Consider the following 14,339-nt stretch of genomic DNA (forward strand, 5'->3'; position numbering starts at 1 on the left):
CTGCACCAAATATATAATCCAGAAAGTCCTTAATTGTCCCTAATGAGAATATCTACTGGAGATAAACTTGGAAACCATCTTCCAGTGTTATCTACCAGGGAAAGGGTTAAGCACTGAAGAGAGGTAGGCAAGGGAGGCTTAAACAGTCAAGGAAAGTGATCAGTACTTGTGAATGATATCAAAAAGGTTAAGGGTTAAAAGCCTTCTACCTCACTGTTTACTATTAACAGTGATACATTTGTTATAAAACCTGTGATCTATCCATCTCGTTTGTATAAACACCATCTATTCTTGTGACGCGGAGAGAAGCTGCACAAGTTCACTTTCCTGGCTCTTGAAAGGATGAAATCCCTTTGAAGCCATTGTTGGTTTATTTATTTATTTCGTTTTTTAAATGGAAAAATAAATAAGTAGATGAGGGCCAACCCAAAGTACCAGTCCGTAGAGAGGAGGAATGGACCATTTTCTGTAGGTTATACAAGATGTTTATTTAGTGATAGTAGTGGAGCACTGCCTATTACTGTATAACCAATCCAGCTTAAAAGGAAACTCACCATTATTCATGGCAAAATAAAGCTTAAAAACTGCATACCTTTAGTCAACTCGGATTGAACTGTGTTTAAAAAATGCACAAACACTCGTAACCTCTGTTAAAAGCTTTACCGTCAAATCAGCTGAAATAAAATTTTCTTGCAACAATCCTCATTAGGAGGAATGAGTTTCCTGACAGAGCCAAACTCCAGCAGTATTGAGAGACATCTGGTCAAGTGCAAAACACCTGCACATGCTGCAGCCAAAATATCGAAAGTTACTTGACAGGTCTTATAGGTTTAAATCCTCCTCAGTATGTTAAATATGAAAATAAAAATGACAGTGATTAAAGATGTGTAACAATACTTGGTTATGTACAATATACATTTTTGAAAATGTGATGATACAATTAGTTGAAAACTTAATTTGAATTCTGAAACCCATTCAGACCATTATACCAGGGAACAACACACCTCTTTAATAAAAAGTTCCACAGCTGTCATTAATTTATGTCTTTTTTTTTTTATAAAGATAGTTATGGTTTAAGGGAATCCAGACTGTTTAGTAGGCCACAAGTCTGTGTGAGGGAAAGTAAGCAACACAGTTCCCACCCTGAGTTGCAAATGTACATCATTTGCTGTTTTTAAACTTTTTACCCTTTATTCAAGTAGCATTCATCTTTTAGTTATAATGTAACGAACACAGCATATTTTTCCAATCACTGTAAACCCTTTCACCAAGACTGCAGTCTTCCTGTGACATCTCCTTCTTTGCCCTTGCCTGATGATACACAACCATCCCACCTCCCCCATGGAGGGACTCTACCGCCACCTGGATTTCGTCTCCGCCTGTTTACACATGCTCAGTGAGTCTGTTTAGCAGCATGCCTATCAGGTGCAAATTAATTGGTGACAGCTCGTGTTGAGGTACTTCAGTTCCGTTCTCTGGCAGGACTTTGATCCCATCTGACAGATAAGGTGTCTATGTTGTGTCTAAATCTCAGTTTGGAGTATATCCAATTAATTAAATGGGGGGGTTACAAAAAAATGAAAAAAGTCTGAGATATTCTATTGTAAAGAAACTATATACTTGAAGATTTATAACACTGTTCCTTTTTCCCCCAAATTCGGTGAAGACCAATTTCTGAAAGGGGAAAGAACAAATGCAATGGGCAGATTCACTGCCAAAAGAAAGACAGAAAGACAGAACAAAAACAACTGAGTAGCTAGACTTGTACTTAATAATGTGTAACACCTTTTCAATTCAAACTGGCACATTCCGTCTGCTTCCGAATGACTTCAATCAGAAAGCCATACGAGAGGTAGCTATGTCATTCTGCTTGACATTATCACACACTTTCAGGGGCCTCTTGGTGTTAGCCATATCATCATTAGTCTAACTCCTACCGGGGGAACACAGACTCAGAATAATCTATGGAGTTAATTTGTTCAACAGCTAGAAGATGACCTTATCCGTTTAAAGTTTGAAGCGAACTAAAAACTTTTTGACACTTCCCGAATGTTAGGAATTACTTTCAGGATGCAGAAGTAAATGACCGGGACAACAAAGGCAGGTATATCTCACTCACAGCTGAGCAACCATAAAAAACAAAAACAAGATTTTAAACTTGCCCAATGTGTATGTCACACAATACCAGTATCAAATGCAAAATGCAGTATGCCATTGGACACTTGATTATCTACATTCATGTAGAAGACTTTGGGGTTACAGTTGAGATCCAATATACAGCATCTTATATGATCATAAATAATATCCAGATAATAAAACAACAAATAAATTAGGAGGACAGTGCAGATGTTTAAAATACAACAAAACTTAGTTTTAGAAGTTTAATATGTTGTTTCAGTATTAGGCTATTCAAAGTCTTTTACAACGTACAAAAAAATTACACACATATTACATGCAAGGCCCAAATAAGTTGTCCTGGCATATATTTCGTGCACTAATCTCGTCCCAGTGGCAGCTTTTCCTGCTCTCACCAGCCTTCAGCCTATTATCAGGCACACGGTCTCCTGTGGAGACAAGAGCCTTCTCCCTCCTGCAATCAGTCCTGCTCTGTATTCACTGAGCCTTGCTTTTGCTTTTACACAGTATGGGTTTATACTTCAGAATGGGCTGGTGGTGGACCTCCCCTGGGATGATATTCACATTCATAGCAGACATAATTTCCCACCCGTGTGCTGAGAAATTGCAGGAGTTAAATGACTAGGTTTGTACATCTACAATCATAGTAATTAGTACTCTATTTGATTTGTCAAGGTATTTCAGCAGCTCAGAGCTCCCACACTGGGGCATTTTATTTTAACACATTTTATATATTTTATATATTTTTCTTTTTCTATTCACTCTTGAACTACAGCAGAAGATTCACGAATTAGGTTGGACTGTAAGTGAGATACAACTGTTTACCTTGAACTCTTGTTAATGAACAAAATGCAATAAATTAAAACATCAAATCCAATCTTTTTCAAAGAAAGTTTCTTAAAAGTTTCTCTCTCAACAAAGCCGGCTAAGGTGGCATGCCTTTTCACTGATCATGCAAATTAAGCCACAGCGAGAGTCCCCAAGATTCACTGAACATAATGTCTGCACTATTTCTAGAGGTGAAACCACAAGTAAGAGGCAGTTCAATTTATTAAGTATGTGTGTAAGTAAGTTGTGCAATGTATTGTTTAATGAATTCACTTATTGATAAAGGAATAAATCTGGGTTACAAATTACTACCTGCAGAATGATCCACAGCACAAGCCTTCACCGAAAATACTGCACAAAATGTTTTTGAAAGGCAAACTGATTCTTAAATGGGAATGTGTGAGCCTGAGTATAGTGTAATGTGATACATGGTTCTACATTAAAAATAAAACTATTAGAGATGACAATGTTTATAAACTATGGAAGGCTATAATTTGGACTTTCTGGCTTAAATATTCACACTAGCTCAACTCATTAACACAAACAGCATTCGGGCAGAGAGGAAAATTATTAGTATTTAAAGTATAACCATTACTTTCAAATGCTGACCAACAACAAATAATTCTGCAAGGGAGAAACAAAGCTGCTACCTGCTAAATACAGTTTGTTCAATTGTGCCCTGGAGAAACTGGTGCAAACATATGAGAAATACTCCTCTGAGAAATGTGGGATCACTACCTCAAACACAGTCTATGCTTTAAACAGCGCTGTGATACAGGATATTTCAGGACAAAGGGAAGCATGTGTACATTGCTTCACACGGTATTGATTAGGCTGTTTTCATGAACCGTTTGGAAATGTGTTTATCGCCTGGTCTTGCGTAGACAGATTGCAACTGGTGGGGCTCAAGAATGAGTACTGACAATCACAATGCCCTTCGCAGAACTCCCTGACCCTAATCCAAATCACAAGAAACCATTTTTTTCCCCCTTTACATTTTGGGTTGCATTCTTGAGCTCTACGTCTAGGAATTCACTTCCTTTCATATATATATATATACACCGATCAGCCATAACATTATGACCACCTGCCTAATATTGTGTAGGTCCCCCTTTTGCCACCAAAACAGCCCTGACCCATCGAGGCATGGACTCCACTAGACCTCTGAAGGTGTGCTGTGGTATCTGGCACCAAGATGTTAGCAGCAGATCCTTTAAGTCCTGTAAGTTGCGAGGTGGGGCCTCCATGGATCGGACTTGTTTGTCCAGCACATCCCACAGATGCTCGATTGGATTGAGATCTGGGGAATTTGAAGGCCAAGTCAACACCTTGAACTCGTGATTCATCAGACCAGGCCACCTTCTTCCATTGCTCCGTGGTCCAGTTCTGATGCTCACGTGCCCATTATAGGCGCTTTCGGCAGTGGACAGGGGTCAGCATGGGCACCCTGACTGGTCTGTGGCTACGCAGCCCCATACGCAACAAACTGTGATACACTGTCTGTTCTGACACCATTCTATCAGAACCAGCATGAACGTTTTCAGCAATTTGAGCTACAGTAGCTCGTCTGTTGGATCGGACCACACGGGCCAGCCTTCGCTCCCCATGTGCATCAATGAGCCTTGGCCGCCCATGACCCTGTCGCCGGTTCACCGCTTTTCCTTTCTTGGACCACTTTTGATAGGTACTGACCACTGCAGACCGGGAACACCCCACAAGAGCTGCAGTTTTGGAGATGGTCTGACCCAGTCGTCTAGCCGTCACAATTTGGCCCTTGTCAAAGTCGCTCAGATCCTTACGCTTGCCCATTTTTCCTGCTTCTAACACACCAACTTTGAGGACAAAATGTTCACTTGCTGCCTAATATATCCTACCCACGGAAAGGTGCCATGATATCGAGATTATCAGTGTTATTCACTTCACCTGTCAGTGGTCATAATGTTATGGCTGATATACATATATATATACATATATATATATATATATATATATATATATATATATATATATATATATATATGTATACAGTGAGGGAAAAAAGTATTTGATCCCCTGCTGATTTTGTATGTTTGCCCACTGACAAAGAAATGATAAGTCTATAATTTTAATGGTAGGTGTATTTTAACAGTGAGAAACAGAATAACAACAAATAAATCCAGAAAAACGCATTTCAAAAAAGTTATAAATTGATTTGCATGTTAATGAGGGAAATAAGTATTTGACCCCTTCGACTTAGTACTTTTTCTGGATTTTGTTTGTTGTTATTCTGTCTCTCACTGTTAAAATACACCTACCATTAAAATTATAGACTGATCATTTCTTTGTCAGTGGGCAAATGTACAAAATCAGCAGGGGATCAAATACTTTTTTCCCCCACTGTATGTATGTATGTATATATATATATAGATAGATAGATAGATAGATAGATAGATAGATTGATTGATAGATAGATATAAGTAAATCTCAGATTACCCTGCATACTATTAGGAGAACAGTTGTAGAATGACTTGCCAATTATTGAAAAAGTTCTGTGTTGATGGCATTTGTGTTACCTATGAAAGGGAAGGGAAATCTCTGTGATAAAAATCTTAATCACACACAGAGGCACAAAACAAGAATGTCACCAAAAGGACAAGAGAGGCGATAAGGAACATGGCAGTGCTGCCTGGAACTGCCTACAAATGGGAAGGCGTGCATGACTTTCTCCATCTGCGATTCTTCTATCATAGCTTTGCCCTTTCAACTGACAAGCTCCAGATGCACAAGGTGAGAAGAACAAGAGAACACGTTGGAGTTGATCTTTTCAATCTAATAAAAAAAAAGGAAAACAAATCTGTACTTTATTTTTATTGAAAAGAGGTAAAAACGTATGACTTGTATGTGGCAGTTTTTGTGTGTGTGTAAATAGGACAGTACAAATTACAAACACAATGAAGAAAAGATAAACAGGTCTGGTAAATGTTTTGAAGTGCTCCGTATTTTAAATGTACTTAAATCAAATAAGACGACTTCAATATGTGTACGTTAACATACCATATTTAAAGTATTCAATGACTGACTGTGTCCTATTAATCAGATTTAAGTATACAAATGAAATCCCTTGAGATACCAGGGCCACAAGCAATATTTAAAAGTAAGTGAAATTAATGTTTGTGCTTATTTTTCAAATGTTCTCCTTCATGGTTATGCTTAGTCCATATGGAAGTTGAAAATAGTTAATTTGTTAATGGAGCAAAAGCTCCCTAGGCTGAGATTCATACTGCAGTTTTCAAATAAATCCAGTTCAGTTAAATCAGAAGTTAGCTGTCTTTCAAAGTCTTTAGTTCAGGTTTGTATTTAAATACTGGTTCAAAAGAGAACAGAATCTGCAGTTTAAGCTAAATCTGGAATCCTTTGGGGGCTAATTATATTCTATGGTAGGATCAAGCCGAGTACATCAAAAACTCAGAGTAATAAAATTGAGTCGTTTCATTTGTAGTCACAGAAAGCTACATTTGTGAGTTCTGCAAAACAACCGTATATGTGTGGGTTGTATTTTTATCTTGTGAAGCAGCACACCAAATAATCAACATAGGGGCCAAATGCTATGTCAAACCTTCTCAATCGGTGATGGCATGGGTTTACTTCAAACACCTGGGACTGAAAAATTGCTGGGAGACTGATTTTTTTTTTTTAAGAATGAACATTTTACTTACAATACAATTCCAACTGCCAATTCTGCAGTTTTCTGTATACATGTATAATTTTATATTTATGAAGCAATACGAGTAAAGTTGTTATAGGCATTATTGCAATTGCTCAAAAACAATAAATATCAACCACATCACCAAATGCCTGCTGAAACAAAGAGCAACAACTCAAATGTCAATGTTTTCCTACCTATTCCCTGAGCAATGCACTCTGAGATTAAATAAAATAAAAATAGGCCTACAACTTGTGCAATATCAATCAATAATCAGGTAAGTCTGTCTATGAAATACATTTTGATACCCATAAGACTTACATCTCCATTTAACACAGTTGAAAACATGTTTTTGGGGGGTTTATTTATATGATTTTTTAACAAAATGGCAAAGACCAAATTCTTCTGAATCCACTGACCGAGAGAAAACAACCTTATCACATATCGGAACACAGAGAGCTACATGTTTTAAAATGTATGTCATAAAGTACATTTTTAGAATTAACATTTTATCTAGACAAACTCTCTAGAGTGCCACACTGGGAATATACCACAACACTTCAGTCTCTTAATGGCTTTTCACTGAAGAGACACTGGAAAGGGCAGGGTTTGGCAAACACTGCTCTGCACCTAAACTTCTTTCCAAATACATGTGTGCCTTTATGTTTTTGAAAGGAGAGTGTTTCGTACACTCATTCATCATTTTTCCTTCACTACAAGGCTGTAACAACAGAGATAAGAGATGTCGCTCACATGATAACAATGTCCAGAGGTTCTGGGGTACAACTGAACAAAACACACTAACCTGAATAATGACACCACATCTTATCAAGCAATTGTTTTAAAATAATCCCCTTTTTCAGTCTGTCGTCACAACGCTAATATCCCAGTTGTCTTATTCTAGTTGAGGCTTTGTTGATGGATCATGTTTACTTACAATACAAAGTCTTAAAGCCCCCCAAACCCATGCACACAGTCTAATAAGAGTAATCACATGGTGTCATAATACATACATATAGATATATCCTATTTAGTCCCCCAAATGGCATTTTAGGTAACCCTTGTTGTGTACCCTATGGGGTGCTAAGTCTGAAACTAATTTAAGCTTGGGATGATTAGCTTTAATGCAATGCTTGAGTGAAATCCATTAAAATGGGCTGTGGGAATGAGGGTATACTCATTTCAGAAGATATTGCTCACAACTCAGGATCACGGTGTAGGATCATTAAAGTGAAAAGTCCACTTCACTCCACACCCATGACTTCGGCAAATTAGGGGTTACTGGTTTTAATTCACTCTAACCTGGCTAGATATACTGTAGCACTGGGGGGTGGGGGGATGTGGAGCATTTGATTCCCTGCCACAGAAGTGCAGAAATGAACATCTTCACTGTCGTCTTTGTAACATATTGAGTTTGAAAAGTTCCTAAATTATATACGGTTTACATAGGTTTAAGGAGTGAAAAAGAACTGAACTTTTTCAATAATCTCACACAATCTGGTATTCATTAGCTTCTCTCTATTTATTTTTTTAATTACAGGCATTTTCCTGATGAGCTCCATCTCCAAGAATTTTTGCAAATTACTTAAACATTTCTAGGCCAATAAACAAACACACAAAAAACAATACTGATATACACACACACTGACACAGACAGAGTGGCTCAGAAAGCGGAGAGACATCTGGGGTTGCACTGTGGCCTGATCTGTCTACTGTTTACTCACATGTCACACCCTGTTCAAACCAGCAGCTTTTAAAAGGTGCTATTTGATTGAACAGCGCCCCAATTCCCCAACCAATTACACGCCTACACCGTGGCTCACAACTGCGCTTAGTATTTCTCTTGCATTGGTTCTCGCTGTTCTGCATTCATGCTGGGCTATAATCACCCCTAATGTTTGCGCTAGCATTTTAAACAGGTTTAACCAGCTCCATTGCACGTACATAACTGTAATCAATCGGGTGACCAGTATTTTCTCGTCAGGAAGCTCTGATCCTGTGACACGGCAAGGTCATGACTCCAGTTGGAGCCTCACTTTAACACTGGGTCACTTCAGCCTGCCCCTTGTGAGCATCATGTTTAAGGCCTGACAGCTATACTTAAGTTAATACGTTTTGTCATGAACAGTCACATGATCAGCGTGCCCATCAAGGTATAAGCTGGAGAATTGAGTCCTGGAACATGATTTATTAATTGACCTTCATCCCCAGGCAATTTATAGGGTTAATGAGAATCAGAATACGATATCTTCCACATTTACAAACGATGCACGAGGGCCGTTATGGGCATCACACTGGAGTAAAGTAAGCAAAGCACATACACAGAATGACAGAGCCCTTACAAAAAATCATGCAGGTTAGAAGAGCAGTCAGACAGGCTCAGAATAAGAAAGAGAGACCCAACACCTAAGCACTAGTCGAGACCTAGAAAAACCAAGAGGTGAAGATTATGGATCAGTTGACTGAGAACAGCTTAGCAGAATAAATGAAGAACCATGAGTACTGCCAGCCAACCCGGCGGTTTGTAACGGCACGGGATGAGAAGTGACACTGGTAATTGGCCAGTACAAAGACAGTGCGCTAGGTTTCTGTTTGAAGTTGTGAACCTTCCTTTTATTATTTTTCTCGGAAGGTGGGGGGGGTTAGAGGGGGTGCTCTTTCTGTGTGGACAAACAGCCTGCGGGGTCTTGGAACTCTGACGGATGGACGGGGGCTGCAGGGGACACAGCTGCAGTTATTTTCGATCAATTTTAATGGCAGGTACACAGAACCTCCCTGGACCTTCTGGAGTCCCTCCTGAGAGGGCAGCCTGACTTCAAAGATCTTCATATCTAACTACGAAATCCCACGGGCTACATCTTTCCTTTCTTGTCTTTCTGATGCTTATCGAGCTACAGTATGTAAATGCACCGATCTTTGAAACTATGAGAATAACCAGGCCTGACACCAAACCAACTCCAACCTGCTGTACGAGAAAGTAGTCGATGTAAAGGTGCAGTTCAACAAGATCCGTAATGCAGAATGCTCTTTGACACTGCTCAAATTGTGTACGTTTTGATAGCTGTAAGTAGCATCACTCTCCTTTATCAGCAAGGTACAACATGTATGAAAAGGTCACAGGGTAAGTCATAATACAAAGCTCAGCACCCCAAAATCCCATATATCTACAGATTCTAATAGTAACTATTTTTGGTGACTATCAAGCTAAGGTTAGTGAAGAGCAAATAAAAACAAAATACTGCATGAAAGGGCTTGTTATTATGCCAGTACAGGTGCAACTGACAGGTATCTTAAATTTGTGTGTTTCAGTTGAAGAAACAAGTCACACCCAACTAATCTATTAAACTAGGAAATGCTCACTGTTCCTCATCAATGACTCTGCCATCAAATAACATAGGCAGAACGTTTGCAGCCATATGATACTGTGATGTTTGAAGATGGTGAACTTAGATAAGAAAAAGTCTGAAAATATATACAAATGCACATCGGAATCTTCTGAAAATATAAATCCTTCATAAAAAGGAAGATATAAGGTTATAATTTTTATGCAGACAGCTACACCAAGCAGTGAAAACAGACAAATATAGAGTTAAAAAACAAACCATTATGGAAGACTATTTCTATTTCTGATATAGTGAAGTCAAATTATGACTATAAATGAGGTCCTGCTGATGTCGCTCTCACAACAGTCCTGTACAACAACAGGGAGAAAGGAAATAACGATCCTCCTGGCAAGACACATGGTTCAGGCCAGACAAATGAGACCTTCAGGAAACCCATCAGGAGGATATTCACACTGAATTCAGCCTCACGCTCAGCATCAGACAGAGAGGAACAGTCCTCCTATACAAGCGCAACAAAATACATTATTACAGTTCCTGCTGTTTTGCTTTTGACCAGGCAGGCACACCTAATAACATTTGTATATACACATCTAAATTAATAAATAAATCACCCTGACGATTTGTTATCAAACCAGATGGGACTCTTTATTCATGTTTAACAGGATGCCCATTTCAAGCTGCCTCCATATCTATCTTGTCAACATGCACACGGGGAGCATTTGGGGAGCAGTGGGGACCTGGGGTCCATTTCTGTTCTCTTCAGAGGGCTACAGCAGTGATGGATGTCCCACTGCACTCCTAATTAAGTTTTTGTATGTGCACCTTCACTCAGGCGGAAAAAGGGACCCATGCATGGCTTTCCATGGACACCAGCAATGTGATCAGTGTGCTTATTCATTGTGGCTCCCAAGAAACACATTTAACAGATGGGACCTACACCACCCCCCACCCCCACCCCCACCCTGTCTGCGGACCCCTTGTCTTGCGGCCAACAAACCAAAGATTCTTCAGTTTTGTTCTTGTGTGTTCAGTGTGTACAATCACAACAACAGACAGATTACTTTGAACAATACATTATTTAGATTCCTTTCTAATGTAACATATCCACTTATTCCACTTATGTCTTTTTGCCTCAGTGTTTTCATAAACTTTCTTAACTTCTGTCTTCTGCCCTTATTTCCTCCGATAACCACAGTGGGGCTGATCTCTTGCTGCTCTATTTTCTCTATGCAGCCTCCATTCTTCTTCAGAACACGTGTGGAAAACAGGTGAAGACGGATGTAACACAGACGCATGCCTGTTCATTAAACAATGCCTGTGCAGGAAAGGAGGACACACCAGCATACCCAAATCAAACGTGGAGAAATGAAAGTGCTGGGAAACCTTCAACGACAGAGCCTCTCACGACCTCATTGATTAAAGTTAAAAGTATCAACACTGAATTCAATTCAACCGTGATGAATGTACTTCTGCCAATGAGACAGTGTGCTGGAGGAAATATTTGTATCTGACCTGCAGAGCTAATGGAAGAAGACAGGCCTTGCATGAAGGGGCTTATGTCTGTAATACAATCTTACAGACAGGACAGCTTGACTCAGCGGATGTGTAGTTTTAATTTGGGAAAAGTATAGCAGAGTGATTTGAAGGCCTCTCCCCACACCATACTGCAGGCTGATCCTGAATGTTAATTCCAATATTGGAAGCTGACCACAGTCTAGGACTTTTCCTGTGACCCCAGTGACCTACCAAGTGTTGCCTGAACCCACCTAAGAATGTGTCCTGGAGGCTGGGTCAGAAATTGGGAAAGGTAACAGCACCCTGGCTAGAACAATCACCCTCATGCATGCATGAAGAAAGACAAAACAGTAACAATTATATCCATCTGTAAGAGAGCAGTACCAGAGAGCTGTGTGTTCTTGCCTGTACTGAAAGGACCAAACCACGACAATTAGATTCCATGTGTGTTTGTAAGTCAATTCAAATTTGGTGTGTGTTTCCAAGTAACATTTTTATTATTGTATTTAGTGCTTTCATTAAGATCATTTTTAAGGCAGTCACAGGCACACTGTGCTGTGTGTGTATTGAATTTAAATTCAGCATGATGACCCTCCTTGAAATCAGTCACAGGCTCTTAGGAACAAATACTAAGATGCGGACTGAGCAGCATCAAACTTTGCATTGGCAAAATTAGATTTAAAAAGAAAGGTGTCTTCCCAGATGCAAAAGAAAAGTTAAAGAAAAAAAAACAACTCTTCTCTAGGACATAAGAAGGCCACTGTAATTGTCTGTTAAAAAGTTCGTCCATTTTTTTTTTAAAATGGGGAAAAGACAAGGAAAACGGCCAACTTACCCACGGTGCTGAAGGTATGATTAGAGATAAGGTAAGCAGGTCTGAGCAGCAGTCCTCCAGGGACCGCTGGCACTGGCTGGCGTGATTGAACAGCCTGGCGTAGACAGTTGGCACGAGGAGCTGCCTGGCTTGCTCGCTGGCATTTGGTCCTGGGGCGAGGATAAATCCCAGCGTTTGTCTCACGCCGTGCAGCTGTTTGAACAGCTGGCTGAGCTTTGCTTCCAAGGCACTCTGATGAGACACAAGAAAAGGAGACAAGAACTGTCAGCGTTGCCGTACAGCGATACCCCCTGCAGGTGAGAGGTCAGGGAACTCGGGCACGGCACCTGCCAGCACACGACCATGCAGCGCTCACAACGAGAAGACTTGCTTTGACTGTGCATTAGGAGGCTTGTCAAAATTGTCAGTGCAGCAGGCCTCTGGGTTTTGAAACCTCCAAGCAAAGCTTTAGGTGGTGTGAACAAAAACAAACACCATGTGCTTGGAAAGCCACCCCACAACGACCAAAGTGCAGTTATTCATGAAGTTGGCCTTGAACTATGAAAAATAAAGATCAAACGCCAAGATCCGATACAAGCAACAGAAACAATCAGAGGTGGCTGGGTCTATAACATGGCCTTTTAGCCTTGTTGCAGGAATCATTCTGGAGGTGAAAATGGCAGATTTCAAATCCACATGCCATGCATTTTTAAGGGTTACTTTGTTTGTGACTAAAATTGGTGAAAGACATTCAAATTACAACACAAGGCCATCTGAAAATAATGAATAATGAAGAAAGTAAACATGCTTGAAGACAGCATTGTCAGTTCAGGGAAATCTATAAAAGTTGATCTAAAATTAATTCCTTTAAGGAGAAGAGATGAATATGTAAAAATATCTGCTTTCAGTTTGCATACAAAAAGATAACATTCCTCGGCAGGAGAATTCAGGCCCTTGCATCACAACATTAAGGATAATCGCCTTCACACAATAAGCACTTCATTCTGAAGATTGTTCAAATGTGTTCAGAATATTAATTACTGTAAAATTCCACTAAATATTTTTAATGGACAGTATAGGCCTAATTGCTCACTTCAGGAGTACTAAAAAATAACCACTACACTTGGAGTAGAAAAGAACATATCAAGGTTATTCTTTGCTTTTATTACCCTGGACAGTGTGTAAAGAATGCACAAACAGTTGAAACATTATGCTAGTATCCCATGTACAATAAACAGCGATTTTACACATAGAGTACTACACGCTTTAAACAATGTATTCAATATGAAACTGCAACGTAATTATTTTGTTGGAATAAGTGACGCACATTTTTTTTCTTATAGATTACACTTTTCATACACAAACTAAAGACGACATTTATTCCATAGGGTAGTTTATTAGTATAAATGTTGTTTTGCCCGATATCCCAGAAATTGTACTTTAAGCAAATTTCTTTCTTCTTTTGAAATGTATTATTGTACTATGTTTTTATCAATTATCATCCTCGTTATTATTATGACTTACATATTATTTGTTATATTCAAACATTTTATAATCTACAGCACATCTATAGAGAGGCTTGTAAATGGTCTACAGACATGCCTCCAAGCCAGATATGTAGGACAAAGGGGCCACAGATCCATAGCTTCATATGCAACTCATTACAGCTGACTTGTGAACAACGTGTAAAGTGGGCTGCTGCATGTGAGATTTAGGGGGTACACACAGTGCTTAACAATTGCAGGAACACGTTGCAGTGTGAAATCATTCCAGATGACATACTTCACCTCGATGTTCACCATATCTAACAGCCCTGTAAGTGCTAACAGCCTCTGGGTGCTAACTCTCAGACCAGGAGAGAGAGCAGGATCCAGTCACTGGGATGCCACACAATTCTTTTTTTTTTTTTTTACCCCCAGCATAATACAAAATGAAGCATAATCTTCTGAGTGTGAGAAAGCATGTGTTTTCATTTATTTATTTTTACTTTACTTGTTTAGTGAAATATATTTCTATGTGC

At 39.3% G+C, this 14,339-nt stretch overlaps 1 protein-coding gene across 2 annotated transcripts in view; it reads right to left on the minus strand.

Moving 5' to 3' along the window:
- The window catches only part of LOC136755431 (alpha-internexin), an 84,240-nt gene that overhangs the window by 9,327 nt on the left and 60,574 nt on the right, over window positions 1-14,339 (minus strand). For both annotated transcript variants that reach the window (XM_066712007.1, XM_066712008.1), the window contains one exon: window positions 12,341-12,571. In XM_066712007.1, the coding sequence (XP_066568104.1) occupies window positions 12,341-12,571 (231 nt within the window). The remainder of the gene's footprint in view (window positions 1-12,340; window positions 12,572-14,339) is intronic.

This window comes from Amia ocellicauda, chromosome 8 (assembly GCF_036373705.1).
Source record: "Amia ocellicauda isolate fAmiCal2 chromosome 8, fAmiCal2.hap1, whole genome shotgun sequence".
In the NCBI taxonomy this organism is placed as follows: Eukaryota; Metazoa; Chordata; class Actinopteri; order Amiiformes; family Amiidae; genus Amia; species Amia ocellicauda.